Source organism: Spea bombifrons, chromosome 9 (assembly GCF_027358695.1).
Source record: "Spea bombifrons isolate aSpeBom1 chromosome 9, aSpeBom1.2.pri, whole genome shotgun sequence".
Lineage (NCBI taxonomy): Eukaryota > Metazoa > Chordata > Amphibia > Anura > Pelobatidae > Spea > Spea bombifrons.
This window is the reverse complement of record NC_071095.1, coordinates 3,215,620-3,229,388: the sequence shown is the minus strand read 5'-3', so window position 1 is coordinate 3,229,388 and position 13,769 is coordinate 3,215,620. Positions and strand designations below refer to the sequence as shown.

The following is a 13,769-nucleotide window of genomic DNA, read 5'->3' as shown; positions in this document are numbered from 1 at the left end:
ACCCCAAATCTCACTTGTATTTCTCATGATATTATGCTCTGAACTAGAGCTATTAAAGTCTAATTCTAAAAGTAAAGAACAACACTCTGGTAATAAACGTGAGACTTTAAATATTCATGAATGAAAATGTTCTATGTTCTTAAATATTTATGCAAAAAATACTGTCCACGCATTCCCATAACACTAAAATACACTGAAATATAAAATAATATAGAGTTTCTGTAGAGTTTCTGTACCTTGGGTGTTTTCTCTTGCTTGAGTTCTATAAAAGAGTGCAGTCTCTCTCTTTCTTCCTTCCCAAGTTTGCGTTTCAGTTGGAACTGCACTCTGTACGGCTCAGAATGCTGCAATATCTTAAGGGCATCTTCATATGTGATATCGTCAAAATAAATTGTAGCACTTAAAAGCTGATCACCTGGAAAAGGGTAATGTTATGAATAATAGTCATATAGATAGATAAATCTAGACTTCTATATTGAAAAAAAAATAATACAATTCATTTATTAGAAGCCAACTCAATTCTATCAATATAAACAAACTAAAATACTCAAATCACAAGCTATATGTAATTTTAATACATTAAACTAGCTATACTTAAAGTTGAGGTGTCGTAAAGGTCTACTTTAGAATTGCGTTGCCTCTTGATGGTCAGACTCAAATCTTTTTACATTGATCATATTATTATGACAACATACGACAACTCTAAAAAAAAATCTCTCTCAAAATAAAGGTTGACTGGATATGATAGGAAGAGTACCTTCTTTTACGCAAAATATATTGGAATGTGAAGATTCCTTTAAGACTTGCGACACAATTATTCCCTCTTGTCCACCACCAGCTATGGTAAAGTTGCTGGCGCATGTTTCCGCCTCGGTATCTAACGTAACCTCCATCGGTTCCTGCGAAGCAATTGGTCATTTTAGATTCATAGTAACATTAGATGTATTTTTTTCTCCTTAAAAACTTACACATTTTATGTTTAAATGTTTTCGTTTATATAGTAGAGAACACTCTATACATTGATATGCAGATGGAGAAGCACATTAAGTCCTCGTTGACCACGCATGAAGAAAAAGTACATCACGTTTAATTAAAATAATAGGTTTGCTCCAAACAGGATTGTGAAACGTGAAAGTGTCTACGATATTTAGATGCGGACTCACCTCCGACTCACTCATTTCTGTGAACGGATGTGATGTTCGTATGAAAGACGTCTTTCTTACTCTGCCTGAATACTCAGAGTCTGCATTCATCGAACTGTCCTACAACAAGAGGGAGAGAGCTTATTGCTATCAGATCAGATAATAAAAATAACAATAATATTAATAAAATACATTATAGAAAATCTGTTGAACTGAAACGTGGACTTCTGACAATGTCATAGGACTGGCAATCGAACCCCACAATTGTAGGTAGTTGTGTCTGCTGAGTTCCTCTGGCCGCACCATTCATAGTCTCCAAAGTGGGATCTCCAAAAAGCAGCCATGCCGTTTAATCGCTTTTTCTATATGTAGTTCTAGACTTACCTCTGGGTCCATGTAGTATTCATTTACAGCATATTCATAAACCGGTGACGATCCTTGCGGTCGTGGTCTCACATTTTCCAGCTCTACGTCAATGGTCTACCAAAAAATACAGATATTGTTTAATATATAAATATACTTGGTACGATTCAGTATGAATATATATATACCGTATTTGCTCTTTTATAAGACGACGTCCATCGCGGTGACCTTCCCCGGCTGTCAGACATCAGAGTTTCCCGCACCAGTGCAGGGAATTCTCTCTGAAAGTCGGGGAAGGTCTGCGCGATGGACGCAGACAACCCACGCTGCTAACTGCACCTCCTCCCGACTGCAGCGGAAGTTGTCTACGCGAATCGTGTAGACGTCTACACTCTGCCCGGACAAAGCACCGGGAGTCAGACGCACCGGTAAGTTGGGGGGGGCCATAACACAGAAGGATCCAAGTCCCCTGCAGCGCTGCGGGGGATCTGTATCTTAGTCTCATAGTCAGATGAGTCTGATTAGAAGACGACCCCATTTGTGCTGGAAGAAAACCTGTCTTATAATCAAGCAAATACGGTATATATATATATATACACACACACACACAGACACAACCCCTTTGACCATGAAACAAGCCACGTGTTTATGAAATCACTCACTGTGTCATCATCTTCAGCCTCTCCATCTGGTTCTTTTGATTTCAGAGGTCTGTTAGAGTCTAGGGGGGAAAAAAAGAATACATTATATAGATATTTGTGAAAAAAAAAAACAAAAAAAAAAAAACAAATTCACCATTTACATTACTAGAAAAGATTGTCGTTGACTCTAGACTTGTGCATACAGAATTCGTAAAGAACGCTCCAGGAGATCTCTTTTTTTTAGCCAACAATGGCTTTTACCGTTATCCACCAATTTTATACCCAACAACATTTTAATTATCCCCAGCACTTAAATCACTTGTTACTATGTAAAGATATTTTCATCTCTGCACAAGAAATATTTTCAAGTCTTTTCAATTCTTCCCCTCCAGTCAACGAACCAAATTAATCTATTTTTTTCCTTATTTATTTAAGCAGATATCACAATGGAATCCTGGAAACTCGTAATGTTGTTAGTATTATCTTTAATATCGAAGAAATGTGTTACTGATCACTCACAGAGCTATATCTATTACCCAAGGAGTATTATTTACCCTCCAGATTTTCTCCCTATTCCCGAAGGTCAGCAAATCTTAGAAACACCCAAGCAGGTTTGCCACTAGGTGACAGCAAACATTTGCGTAAAGAGATTAAAGGAGATTACATCTAAGACAGAAAGGAGACAACTAACGCGACAGAGTCCCAACGGATCTAGAACTATAGTCTCTGCACGGAGTGGGAGATATACTTGGGTTTACTCTCTGAATCGTCACCAGATACTGCATGCAATAGTGATTATATTTAGCTTTTTGCTAAAAAACAAAAAAAACAAAAACACAAATGGATCTGAGCTTCAGGAGGTACACTGGAACTACATAATGTCTGTGTTCCAACTCCCATTCGCCAACAAGAATAAAAATATGAATTATTTCAGAGAAGATATAAAAGTACACCATGAAGTAACCAAAATGTTCAACTGATTTAGAGTTGAAAGGAAATAATGCTGATGCATGCATGTATATATATATATAAAAGACATTTTCATTCTGAACTCCTTACTGAGTCACGTAGAAGTCTTGGTAAGTCTCTGTCTCCCCGTCTCAGCTGTAACCAAACTGCTAAAATAAAAAAGTGTCCCTTTGTGCAGTTTGAAGTATTGAGATATGTAACTATAATAAGTAGGGTCTCTGGTTTGGTAAGAATCCCTCTAGCGCTGATGTTGAGTAAAATGCAGCTTTTATTATCAAGGTTCAAATAAATTGCAGGCAAAGGATACATCCAGACATCTCGTTTCCTCAGGACAGTCCTGGTTTTTGGGAACGGTCTGGCATAGCTGCCCCACCGTCTCATTTTCTTGGGAAGTTTGTTTTGTGGTAGAGTTGAGAAGACCCTCTAGACCTCCTCTGACCGGCCCAGGGAGCAGTAAAATGTCTGTACTGTCACAGCAGAGACATCTATCGCTTCTCTACAGGGCCACCTCACAATGTTCTTCAGCTGAGCGCTGCAAGTAGCTCTTCAGATAAGGCAGGTGGTCACGCCTCTGGCCCTAACTAGTCCCCCATCAAGCCCCACCCCCACTGTCCACCCATAGCCACACCTCCCAACACAGGTGTCTTGACGTAGACACTTGAAACATTGGGGTTATGAGCATACCTGGGAACCTGTGGGCTCCCGCTACCCGGACAAGACCAGGAACTGACCGCTGACGCCAGTGGGTGGTCCAGCTGACGTCGGGTGAGCGTTCCGGCTGACATCACAGGAAACACCCCAGTTTATAGGGGAAAAGGGCAGGTAGTGGGGCGTGTCAGGACCCCGCTCCCATGACACGGAGGATTTGGGTATCGACCTGGAGAAGCATCGCTACATATTACAACTTTGCTTTTCTAATGAGGGGTCCCCTTAAACGAGGGGTGCATTCTAAACATATCTGCGTCCCATTTATTAACGTTGCATTTTTTCGCATATTGTGTGAGATAAGGGTCCGATTACAGAGAATTATACACGCAGGCTTCTGCAGCTGCATTAACACCGGGTTTGGTTTATAACCTGCATAGCTAAGAATAGAAGAGGGTGATCCATTAGAGAGGCTGTAATGGATTGCCGTCTGGGAAATCACGTGTTCCTAAAGGCCTGCGTCCATTAATATGCAATAAAAAAAAAAAAATCTATAAAACCTACTGATAGAAAAGACGACGACGCTGCTGGAGACTGTGCCTTCTACCATGAACAGCTGTTTTGTGAGCATGATGGGAGTTGTAGTCCACAGCAGATGTAGCACCAGTGGTATGCAATGCCTGCTGATTATGTTTTTTTAATGATAAAATTAGTAGTTTAAGTTAATATCAAAATTACTGCATAACATTTTCCGCATTTAATTTAAAAAAAAAAAAAAAAGCTTCTACCCATTTCTCAATTATTTACTAGTACATTCTTATAGCTGGTAAACCATACAGGCACATTTACTTACACATAGGTCAAAACACACACCAAAATATTACAGGGGGGCAAGTCTGGCCTTGAACTCATACTTTATCAGTATTAACCCGAGACGTTCATCTCCAGCACAGAGGGAATTAAAAATCACTATCCAGACTTAGTATATTGGGTTTTTCCAACCACTTGAGTTATCCTGCACATAAGAGCTGGGAAGGAGAGAAAATGCCTCCTTTAAAAAAGAATTCACATTTTCTTGCAATACCGCATTAAGCCACTAGGGTATCTAGCGTAACAAGACAGCAGACACACCATGAGTGGATTCTTTTTGGGCTCTTTTTTTTGTTTTTTGTTTTTTCTATACCGTAGAATTAGGTGACCGTTTTGAACATGAGAAACATGGACAGAGCTCGCGTGATTTGAACTCTCCATCTGCTTTCGGTGGAACAGCTCCACCATTCCCATTAACAACCATTAAGATCCACTCAGTTCCATATAAAACGCTCTCTGCTTTGCTGTGGTCTTTCCCACCCAAAACCTTTGCTTATGAACAGGAACTGAATAAATGTCTCTGTGTTCTTATTAATCGTGTAGGCAGATTCAGATATGCAAAATGGACAAAGCTGATGGAAAAATAAAGTAATCAAAAGTCTCCTGTGGAATGAACTATTGATGCAGACAAGTGGAGCCAGCCTGCGACTTGTGCCTGATAATAGCCGTTCACCTTGATCTTTGATCCTAGTCTTATTCCTTGAGTCATCTAAAAATCAATTTCCATGCTGGGGTCTATTTCCATAAGCAGCTGCCTAGGAGCCCCAGTTAGTTATGAGCCCCCCACAAGAGGCTGGGGGTAGAGAGAGACAAACATAGTATTACAGAATTATAAATACACGGCCTTCTCTTATACTTTATGACGTGGGCCACATCTTAGATTATGCCGCTGACTTTTATTTTAATAAATGCAATGAGATTATTCATCAGTTTTTTGCATTTATCATCACTTAAAGATGCTGTTCCACTTATACAAACATCAAGTGCTCCAGCATATTAAGCAAAGAAGCATCATATAAGTCACACTATGTTTTTATCATTATAAACAGATGCTAAACACTTTAGAATATTTTCTGCTGCACTGGCAACAAAGACCTTTAGCCTATCAAAACCCAATAACTGTGTACCATGCCTGTAGTCTAACATTAACATTTTGGGATGAGTTTAAATATCTATATTTATTTACAAACTTATCAGAGTAGGTGTAAATCAGAGTTTTTCCCCCCACACTCCTGATTGGTAGAAAGTAGGGATATGAGATCCTTGACTGTCCATGGAGCAAAAGGTGTCATACCAATGAATCCTATGAGCAGGCAGCCATTGAAATGCATTAGTAGTCATAAGTATCTTCTTTAATTGTCTGCCTGTTTAAATCTTAGCATTAAAGAAGATGACCTGATAATCTTACTCAAGAATGTGTTGGAATGTTCAAGCATTTTTAAGTTAGTTTGTACCCCGATCTACTAATAAAGTGGACCTATTATACTACTATATCAGGCTTTTTTTTGCATTTCTGAAGTTAAGATTTCAGGAGCAGAGACTGGACAGTGAGGAAACCGACCGCCAAGCAAGGTCAAGAGCCGGAATATAGCCAAAGCAGGAACCCTGAAGGTCAACTGGAAACAGCCAGATCATGATCAAAATTCAAGGTCAATATTGAAAGTCAGCAACGATTATCAATGAGATCGAGAGAAGCAAGATCAGTGGGGAAAGCCGAGGCCAAGAACAAGCCGAGTCAGGAACCAAAACAGCTGAAGAAACTCAAACACCACACAGAGTAACGAGGACATGCATGCCCAGTCCACCAGTAAATGGGGTCAGGTAAAGGTCACGCAGACCCTTTAAGGTTCACTATGCAAGTCAGGCCTGGTTTCGGGCCTACTTAGGTAGCTGAGGAGGTGGCTGTCGGAGGCAGGGGACGGAGAGAATGTTTGTGTTAGTATGAGTGTGCATGTGTATGAGAGGGAGTGTGTGTTAGCATGAATGTGTATGTGTGCGTGTTAGTATTTGAGTAAAGACAGACATCAGACTATGATTTAAAGAAGACCAGTTATCCGAAAATAAAGATTTATATAACGTCTTCAAGCATAAAAAGGCATTTCCCTTTTTTGCTGACAAATATTATTGTTTGTTGCTATGAGATGCAACAATTGAAGTGGCTCCCAAAAACACTTGTATGACTAATTCCAATTCTCAAAGAGTCACAAAGACAGAATAACAGGAATAGTTCTTTGTAGGAAACACCTTGTCCTGCAGGTAATCACTGGAGGGCAAAGAAAAGAAAACCCACAGAGCATCATCATTTACTGTGTATTAAAATATGCCATATTTAGTAAGATTGGGTCATTTAGGCAAGATACTTGGATTATTAGAAACTGATCATATTTAAATATATGTAAAAAAGGACATATATTTCCTTTTATTTCCATTACAGGTTGGCCGGCCAGCTAGATGACCTATACCATGCGCAATGCATTAAAGGGGTCGGTTGAAGGCTAATGAGATGCACACATGGGCTCTTATTGCCTTCTATGCCCAGAAGAAAAAAAAAATCTACAAAGTAAGAAAATTAAAAAATAGCAAAAAAATGTACAATTTGTATATTTACAAGCTACACTCTGTAGATGAAACAAACAGTGGTAAACATTGTCCATTTTATTTACAGCACTTTTAATCTAGAATACTTTAAAAATACCAAATATAAATCAAGTCACATAATTCTACATAAATATTGACTTTAGTCTATTTAGTCAAATATATTTAAATAGAATATTCTCGCTGTTGTAATCACCATTCATAGGATAAATCACATAAGACGGGAAATTCTAGTCCTTGATATTGAATATTATAGTACCAATGGGGAAGGAGGATATGACTGCTGGCCTATGCCTATGGGGTCATCCTTGACTCAAACCTCTCCTTCATCCCTCACATTCAGTCCCTCGCCAGATCCTGCCGCTTGCACCTAAAAAACATCTCTCGTATCCGCCCATTCCTCACCCAAGAATCCACAAAAACTCTGGTTCATTCACTTATTTCCCGTCTTGACTACTGCAACACTCTTCTGGTTGGCACTCCACTGTCTCGACTCTCTCCTCTACAGTCTATCCTAAATGCCGCTGCTAGGCTTATCTTCCTTGTACGCCGCTCCTCTTCTGCTTCCCCACTCTGTGAAACCCTCCACTGGCTCCCAATTACCTTTAGAATCAAATTTAAAATCCTGGTACTGACATATAAGGCCATCCATTGTATCTGCCTGCCTTGGTCATCAGCTGGCAGTGGTTTATTCCTCTGGTGATTAACATGGATTAATATTCTGTTTAGTCACAGCTGCGGTTTGTGGTCCCCTTGCCAGCGCCTAAGAGGACTATATGGTATCAGCAACTGCACAAATTGGGAGAGAACAAGCCAGTGTGTGCTGAGGTGCGATACTGGTTCGAAGCTCTTGGTGTATTCGTTGAGTGTGAGTGCCTGATGTGCAAAATCAGCCATCAGGTAGTCAATGTCCTCAAGTTGGCCTGGCGGTGAATATTCGTTCAATAAAGCTGTGGCCGAGCCCTTGCCCAGATATTTGCATTTGGTGTTTTATTGGCGAAGAGTAAAGATATTTTGTTAGATCTGTATGGATGCTATAGGCCTAAGCAGTCACGTATCCTGCATGGTAGGCACATGGCGTTGATTTAACTATTGTGATAAAAACCCTCTTACATGCACATCAATGAGCATCCATAATGCCAACTTTCTGGATTGGCTTCCTATTATTAGCTTCTGTACAAGGATAGCATTTTCTTGTCACCTATTGGCTATCATTGACAGGAAAGCGCTCCCCTGGAAACCAATAGGAATGCGTTCTGCACATGTGCACAGGGGTCCGAACAGTGGTCCCCGAGTCATTTCATGTACATGGAGATCACTGCCGATCACATCTGCATGAAAAATATCCGGGGGGGGGGACATGCATATAAAAGGATTCTGCAGAATCCCCCATGCACTTAGATGGGGGAATCCACAAAAAAAAGTAAAGAGACCAGTATCATGTGCATAAAAGAGCTCATGATGGGTAAAGTGTCCCTTTAATAGAATACTGCAAGATTCTACAAAACAAGAGGACAAACATGAAAATAGGGCAGTGGGGAAATGTTCCTACGATACGGTGCATCACGAGTATTCTGCGCATGGGACATAGAAATATCTTTGTATCATGGCCTATATTCTAATAAAACATATACAATGCCGGTCATTAATTTGTCCGTGTGAATTCCATTTTCACAATATCATTTCTCTAAGAATAAAAATAGCAGCGTATGAGTCTGGATATGTAACAACTTGCTTTTCTGGATTCCTGTGTCAGTGCACAGAAGTTAGCCCGGAGCATCTCTCCTTTAAATCTATATAAATTCTTCAGTGACATCATTATTGGAAGAAAATCTCATCACTGGGTTTATTAAATTAATTTTACAAACAATGTTTGTACTGGGTCACACTGGGGACTAATTATTACATTAGAAACATAGACCCATTCGACACCCGTCTAGTCTACCCATTTATCCTGCTGCAAAGACTCTGACCTTAATCAGTCTCGTCTTAGATTCAGGAGCCATATGCCGATCCTGTGCATGTTTAAATTCCATCACTGCAACCACCTCAGACTGGAGGCTGTTCCACTTATCCACCACACTCTCAGTAAAGTGAAACTTTCTTACATTAACCGATTGATGAAGATTCATAACAAGGGACTGGCACCATTCAGCAGATGCTGGGCTACAAGAACAGCAACCAAAGGGCCACAGGCATCTTATACTTTTATACATAATAAAGGGCCATTTCTGAGAGTCAACCAAGCTCTTGCAGGTGACGATCACCTGTGTTGTACCTTCATATAATGATATCTTCATTCTAATTGCTACTTTCCTGCCAACTCCCTCTTTTGTGTATAACACACTTTGTCATTTGGTTTGCCCAGTATGGTAACAATAGGAAAAGGAGATAATTTAAACTGGGTTGTGGGGGGGAAGATCGGGGCAAGGGATCTTGCAATGAGGTGCCATTGAGTTGCGCGTATTCATTTTAACAGGGCTCTCTTTGTTTCTAAATATCCTGCATGAACATAATTATTCTAACTGGTGGAGGGAAGAAACAACGAGACACAGTTGTGTTTCCAAAGATGAATTGTAGAGAACGAAAGAAGCTTAAGAAGTCCATGAACATCTACAGCTGAAGGTATGGTTTGATACTTCGTTATAATGGTCGCCTTGGCCAAAGGTTACATATCAAAGGTTCCTTGACCACAACGATAACTGAAGCTCCCACTACAGTTAATGAAACACAAAATAAATAGGTACTTAAAGGTGGTGAGAAGCCAATGGGCATAACCTGTTCTCAGGTGAACAGAACTTGCTTCAAGATTAGCGGGACATAGTTCAAATGGATGACATGACCATCAAGAGCCTCACTCTACAAAAGCAGCACCATGGGTGGTAAAGCCGATGAATGTGGTATCACTTAGACATATGGGCTCTTTATGCTACACTTCTTCAGCATTAAGAAATCTTCAGGGAAGCCACCATTGTCCTATTAAAATACGATTTAAAGGAAGACAAAAAGTTTGTCTTATTTTTTTCATGAGCTACAGGACATGACAGTTTCTACTAGAAAAACTTGGACAATATCACAAGAGCGTGTTGGCTAGAAAGCACAGTGAATACTGAGGACTGAGATCTAGCTACTATGGACCAAATAAATGCAGCATGGTTAAAAATATGAGTCAGGAGCAGGTTTACAAAAACCTTGGGTATTCACAGTAATAACAAAAACATTAACAGAAGATAAGGGCCTTTCAAAGAACCCGCTTCTATGCCAAGAAGACTTGGGGGCTCCTAAGATCTTTGGGCCACACCACACGGCTGAGGTCTGTCTCTGATTATGCATCTAACAGGGTTCTGATTCTATCAGAACATATGCAAAACAATCACTTTTTGTCCTAAAGTAAAGGGGAGTTTCTCAATCATCTTACCCACCGAGGAACTCATTATTAATTTGCGTTAACTTTAATGAAGGGGTGACATCAGCTGAATAAGAAGTCGCACTGCCATTTTCCCCCAAAGTCATGTGCACTGCACATGTTTAAGCGCCCATGCATTTTGCAGGACCTCAGAGGTCTCTTCTTCAGACAGGATCCCATCTGAAGAAGTGACGACCGAGGTCACGAAACCATATGTAACTTTACAAAATGGGCAGAACTAGATGTATCCCCAATTAAAGGGTAGAAAGGCCAGGTTCATCTTCTCCACACAAATCATTTTAATTCTTAATAATAATTATAACTTGATTTTTTTGGTGTGTATATATATTATATATATATATATATATATATATATATATATTATATATATATATATAATTTATGTTGTTAACTTTTATTTCACTTAAACGATTAAAAACTATAATAAAAAAAGTAATTATTTCATACAAAATTCACTCAAAGCCAAAAAATGCACAGCCCCCCATAGATCAAACGCTTGATATTTGTTATAAGAACATTTTAAAGTAAATAAAATGTGACATTCTGAGAACTACGATAGTGTTTAGTATAAACATCACTATAAAAAGTGCAACTTACCAAGTCAATAGCGACAGAGACTTGTGATTCAGCCGAAAACCTGCCGCCACATGAACTAAAGACGGCAGGATTTAAGGAAAATTATAATCTTTGTAATTTCCACTTTGTGGGACGCTTCATTTCACCCACCCCGGGAAGGTAGAAGCTTTCAGAAGGACAGAAACCATGCGCAGATCCTCTAAGATATCACCTACTCAAGAACCTTTACTCCAAAGCGGACCCGAGAGCGAGTTATCTCATCGCACCGAGCTCGTCTTTAGAAATGCTGTCAAACGCATGTGTTAGGTTTATTTTTGATGTTTTTTTTTTTTTTAACCCTGCAAAAGGCTCGCAGTCCACGGGCTGAACCAATAACTTGTTAGGGGTGGAGTAAAAGTTTTATGCCTGGAGAAATCCCAACAAAGTGAGAGTGAACAAAAACAAACATCTCCGTAGCAGTTCTGCCTGCGGGGGAGATGAGTCACAAGCAAGATCTACTGTAACGAACGACGAAAAAAAAGGAAACATATATGTAACATTCAACAGAACGATTAAGAAAATGTGTCTTGTGTATAATATGCATTGAAATGCAATAAATCTTTATTATTACCTGGGAAAAAAAAAATAAGGACTACATGTAATTGAATACCTATGTTATTGAAGATGTTTATTATTATTATTGGTATTATGTTTATTATTTGCCGTTAATAAATAAATCCTCATGGAAAATCTCATGCATAGCACCCAAGTGTCCCTGTTTAGGAGGGAAAGTCCCTCCTTTTACTCCCCTGGTGCCCCCTCTTTTCTATGAGCTCGGAATGTTTGCTGGGTATGAGCGGATCACCGGGTTCTACAGCCCTTAAAGCCCTGATAACGTATAGAGGTGATGAAAGGGGTTTATAAATTAGAATGCATCATTCTACTTGTAGATTATTTCCTAAACTATATAAATATCCATAAGCCACATGTCAACCACACCTCCAAAAATGTATATCCTTGTCTGGCCAGTTGACGAAACGGGCAACACGCTAATGACTCAATTACATATATCTATATCAACGGGTCACAAAGTAACTAATAAGTCTTGTTATGGCCTGCCCACCCCTGTTTAAGGAAAAAGTGTTGCTCCTATGCTTTTAAAAGGGTTATTCCAGGCCCCTTTAAATTTTGGTGTTGTCCACTTTTTTGTCACTGATTGACTGCCTCATGGAGGAGGAGGGCCGCCGCTGCTGCAGGGCAGCCTCCTCCGTGTCAGGTGAGCGCTTTATCTTTATATTATATTGTTTTGCAAAGTTAAAGTACTCAGGGACACCAAAATTGTTGAAACATATACAGCAGGAGCAAATACGTGTATTAAAGGCTAATAACTACCCTTGCCCACAGTATTTAATAATGCAAGGGGTAGGCAAATCAAGAGTTTTCCACCAATATGGTGACCCCAAAAGACCCCTTGTTCCGTTCATAAGACATTCACCAGGACTTTTCATGGCTCCAAGAAAAGAAAGTGATACGGAGACATGCTTTAATCTTTGGGGCTCTTTTATCTTGATTTGTTTAGGAATTTGCAAACAGTTACATTTCACCTCCTCTCCTTGGCCAGTCTCCCTGCTCTAAAAGAAACATTCTAAAATATATATATGCGGGACCAAGAATCGAGGACAGCCTGGGCACATATTTTCCTCAGAGAGTAAAAACTAACTCTAAGAAGTTGGTTACCAAGGTTGGTAATACTACGGCCACTAAACTTGGGAAATGGAAAGCAACGGGCAAGAAATGGCAGGGACGGGTAGCGATACAGCCAGGCAGAAGAACAGGTAAAGCAAGCAAGTCAACAAGCCAGGGGTCAAAAGCCAAGTCAACCGGATCATTAATAAGTCACCGCCATAAAAATACTAGCAACACAGGTTGAGCCGGCATTGAACACATATGGACAGCAAGCAGACGTAGGGGCGAGACTCAATAACGTAGGACGAGTTTCTCAGTTTTAGCTCAAAACTAATTCTTGCATTGACTGTAATGGAAAATATGAGATAAAAATCCAGAGATAAGTGTCCTGGTGTGTAACAAAACATAGAATTTAGGTGGCCTAGCCGGCTCATAGAAGCGACTTAGATGATGACGTCAATGCACACAAAAAATGGAGTTTGGCTTAACAATAGAGAAACCCATGCGTTGTGCCATCTGCCATATTTTGTATCTATACTTGATCTATTAAAGTATTTGGTTTGTTTGTTTTTTTAACATTTTATTTAGACTTTGGGGTTACCATCAGTCCGCATGCTCCAACCTCCGAGACCCTGCGACCGCATGAAAACAACAAAATGAAATGTTTGGTATGGAAGATCATTCCGTGGTATAGGCGCCGTCCTTTAGCTACACTCGTGTTCAAAAGGTTAGCGTCGCTTAGACACAAACTCTTCCCATTAAAATAGCTAAATGGATCAGAAATCCAGTGCAGACACGGTTAATGTTATAAAAAAAAAAATTTAATGGAATCTCTTCATAGGTGTTTATCACTCCCATCACGCCTGTGTTCAAATG

The 13,769-nt window shown here is 39.8% G+C and overlaps 1 protein-coding gene across 1 annotated transcript in view; it reads right to left on the bottom strand.

Annotated features, from left to right (window-relative positions):
• Window positions 1–11,488, bottom strand: part of LOC128505110 (titin-like) — a 44,931-nt gene extending 33,443 nt beyond the window's left edge. The window contains exons 1-6 of the mRNA XM_053475411.1: window positions 11,250–11,488; window positions 2,168–2,226; window positions 1,527–1,622; window positions 1,164–1,262; window positions 758–899; window positions 237–415 (exon numbers count right to left, since the gene is read on the bottom strand). Of these exons, the coding sequence (XP_053331386.1) occupies window positions 237–415; window positions 758–899; window positions 1,164–1,262; window positions 1,527–1,538 (432 nt within the window). The 5' untranslated portion in view covers window positions 1,539–1,622; window positions 2,168–2,226; window positions 11,250–11,488. The remainder of the gene's footprint in view (window positions 1–236; window positions 416–757; window positions 900–1,163; window positions 1,263–1,526; window positions 1,623–2,167; window positions 2,227–11,249) is intronic.
• Window positions 11,489–13,769: the final 2,281 nt, after the last annotated feature.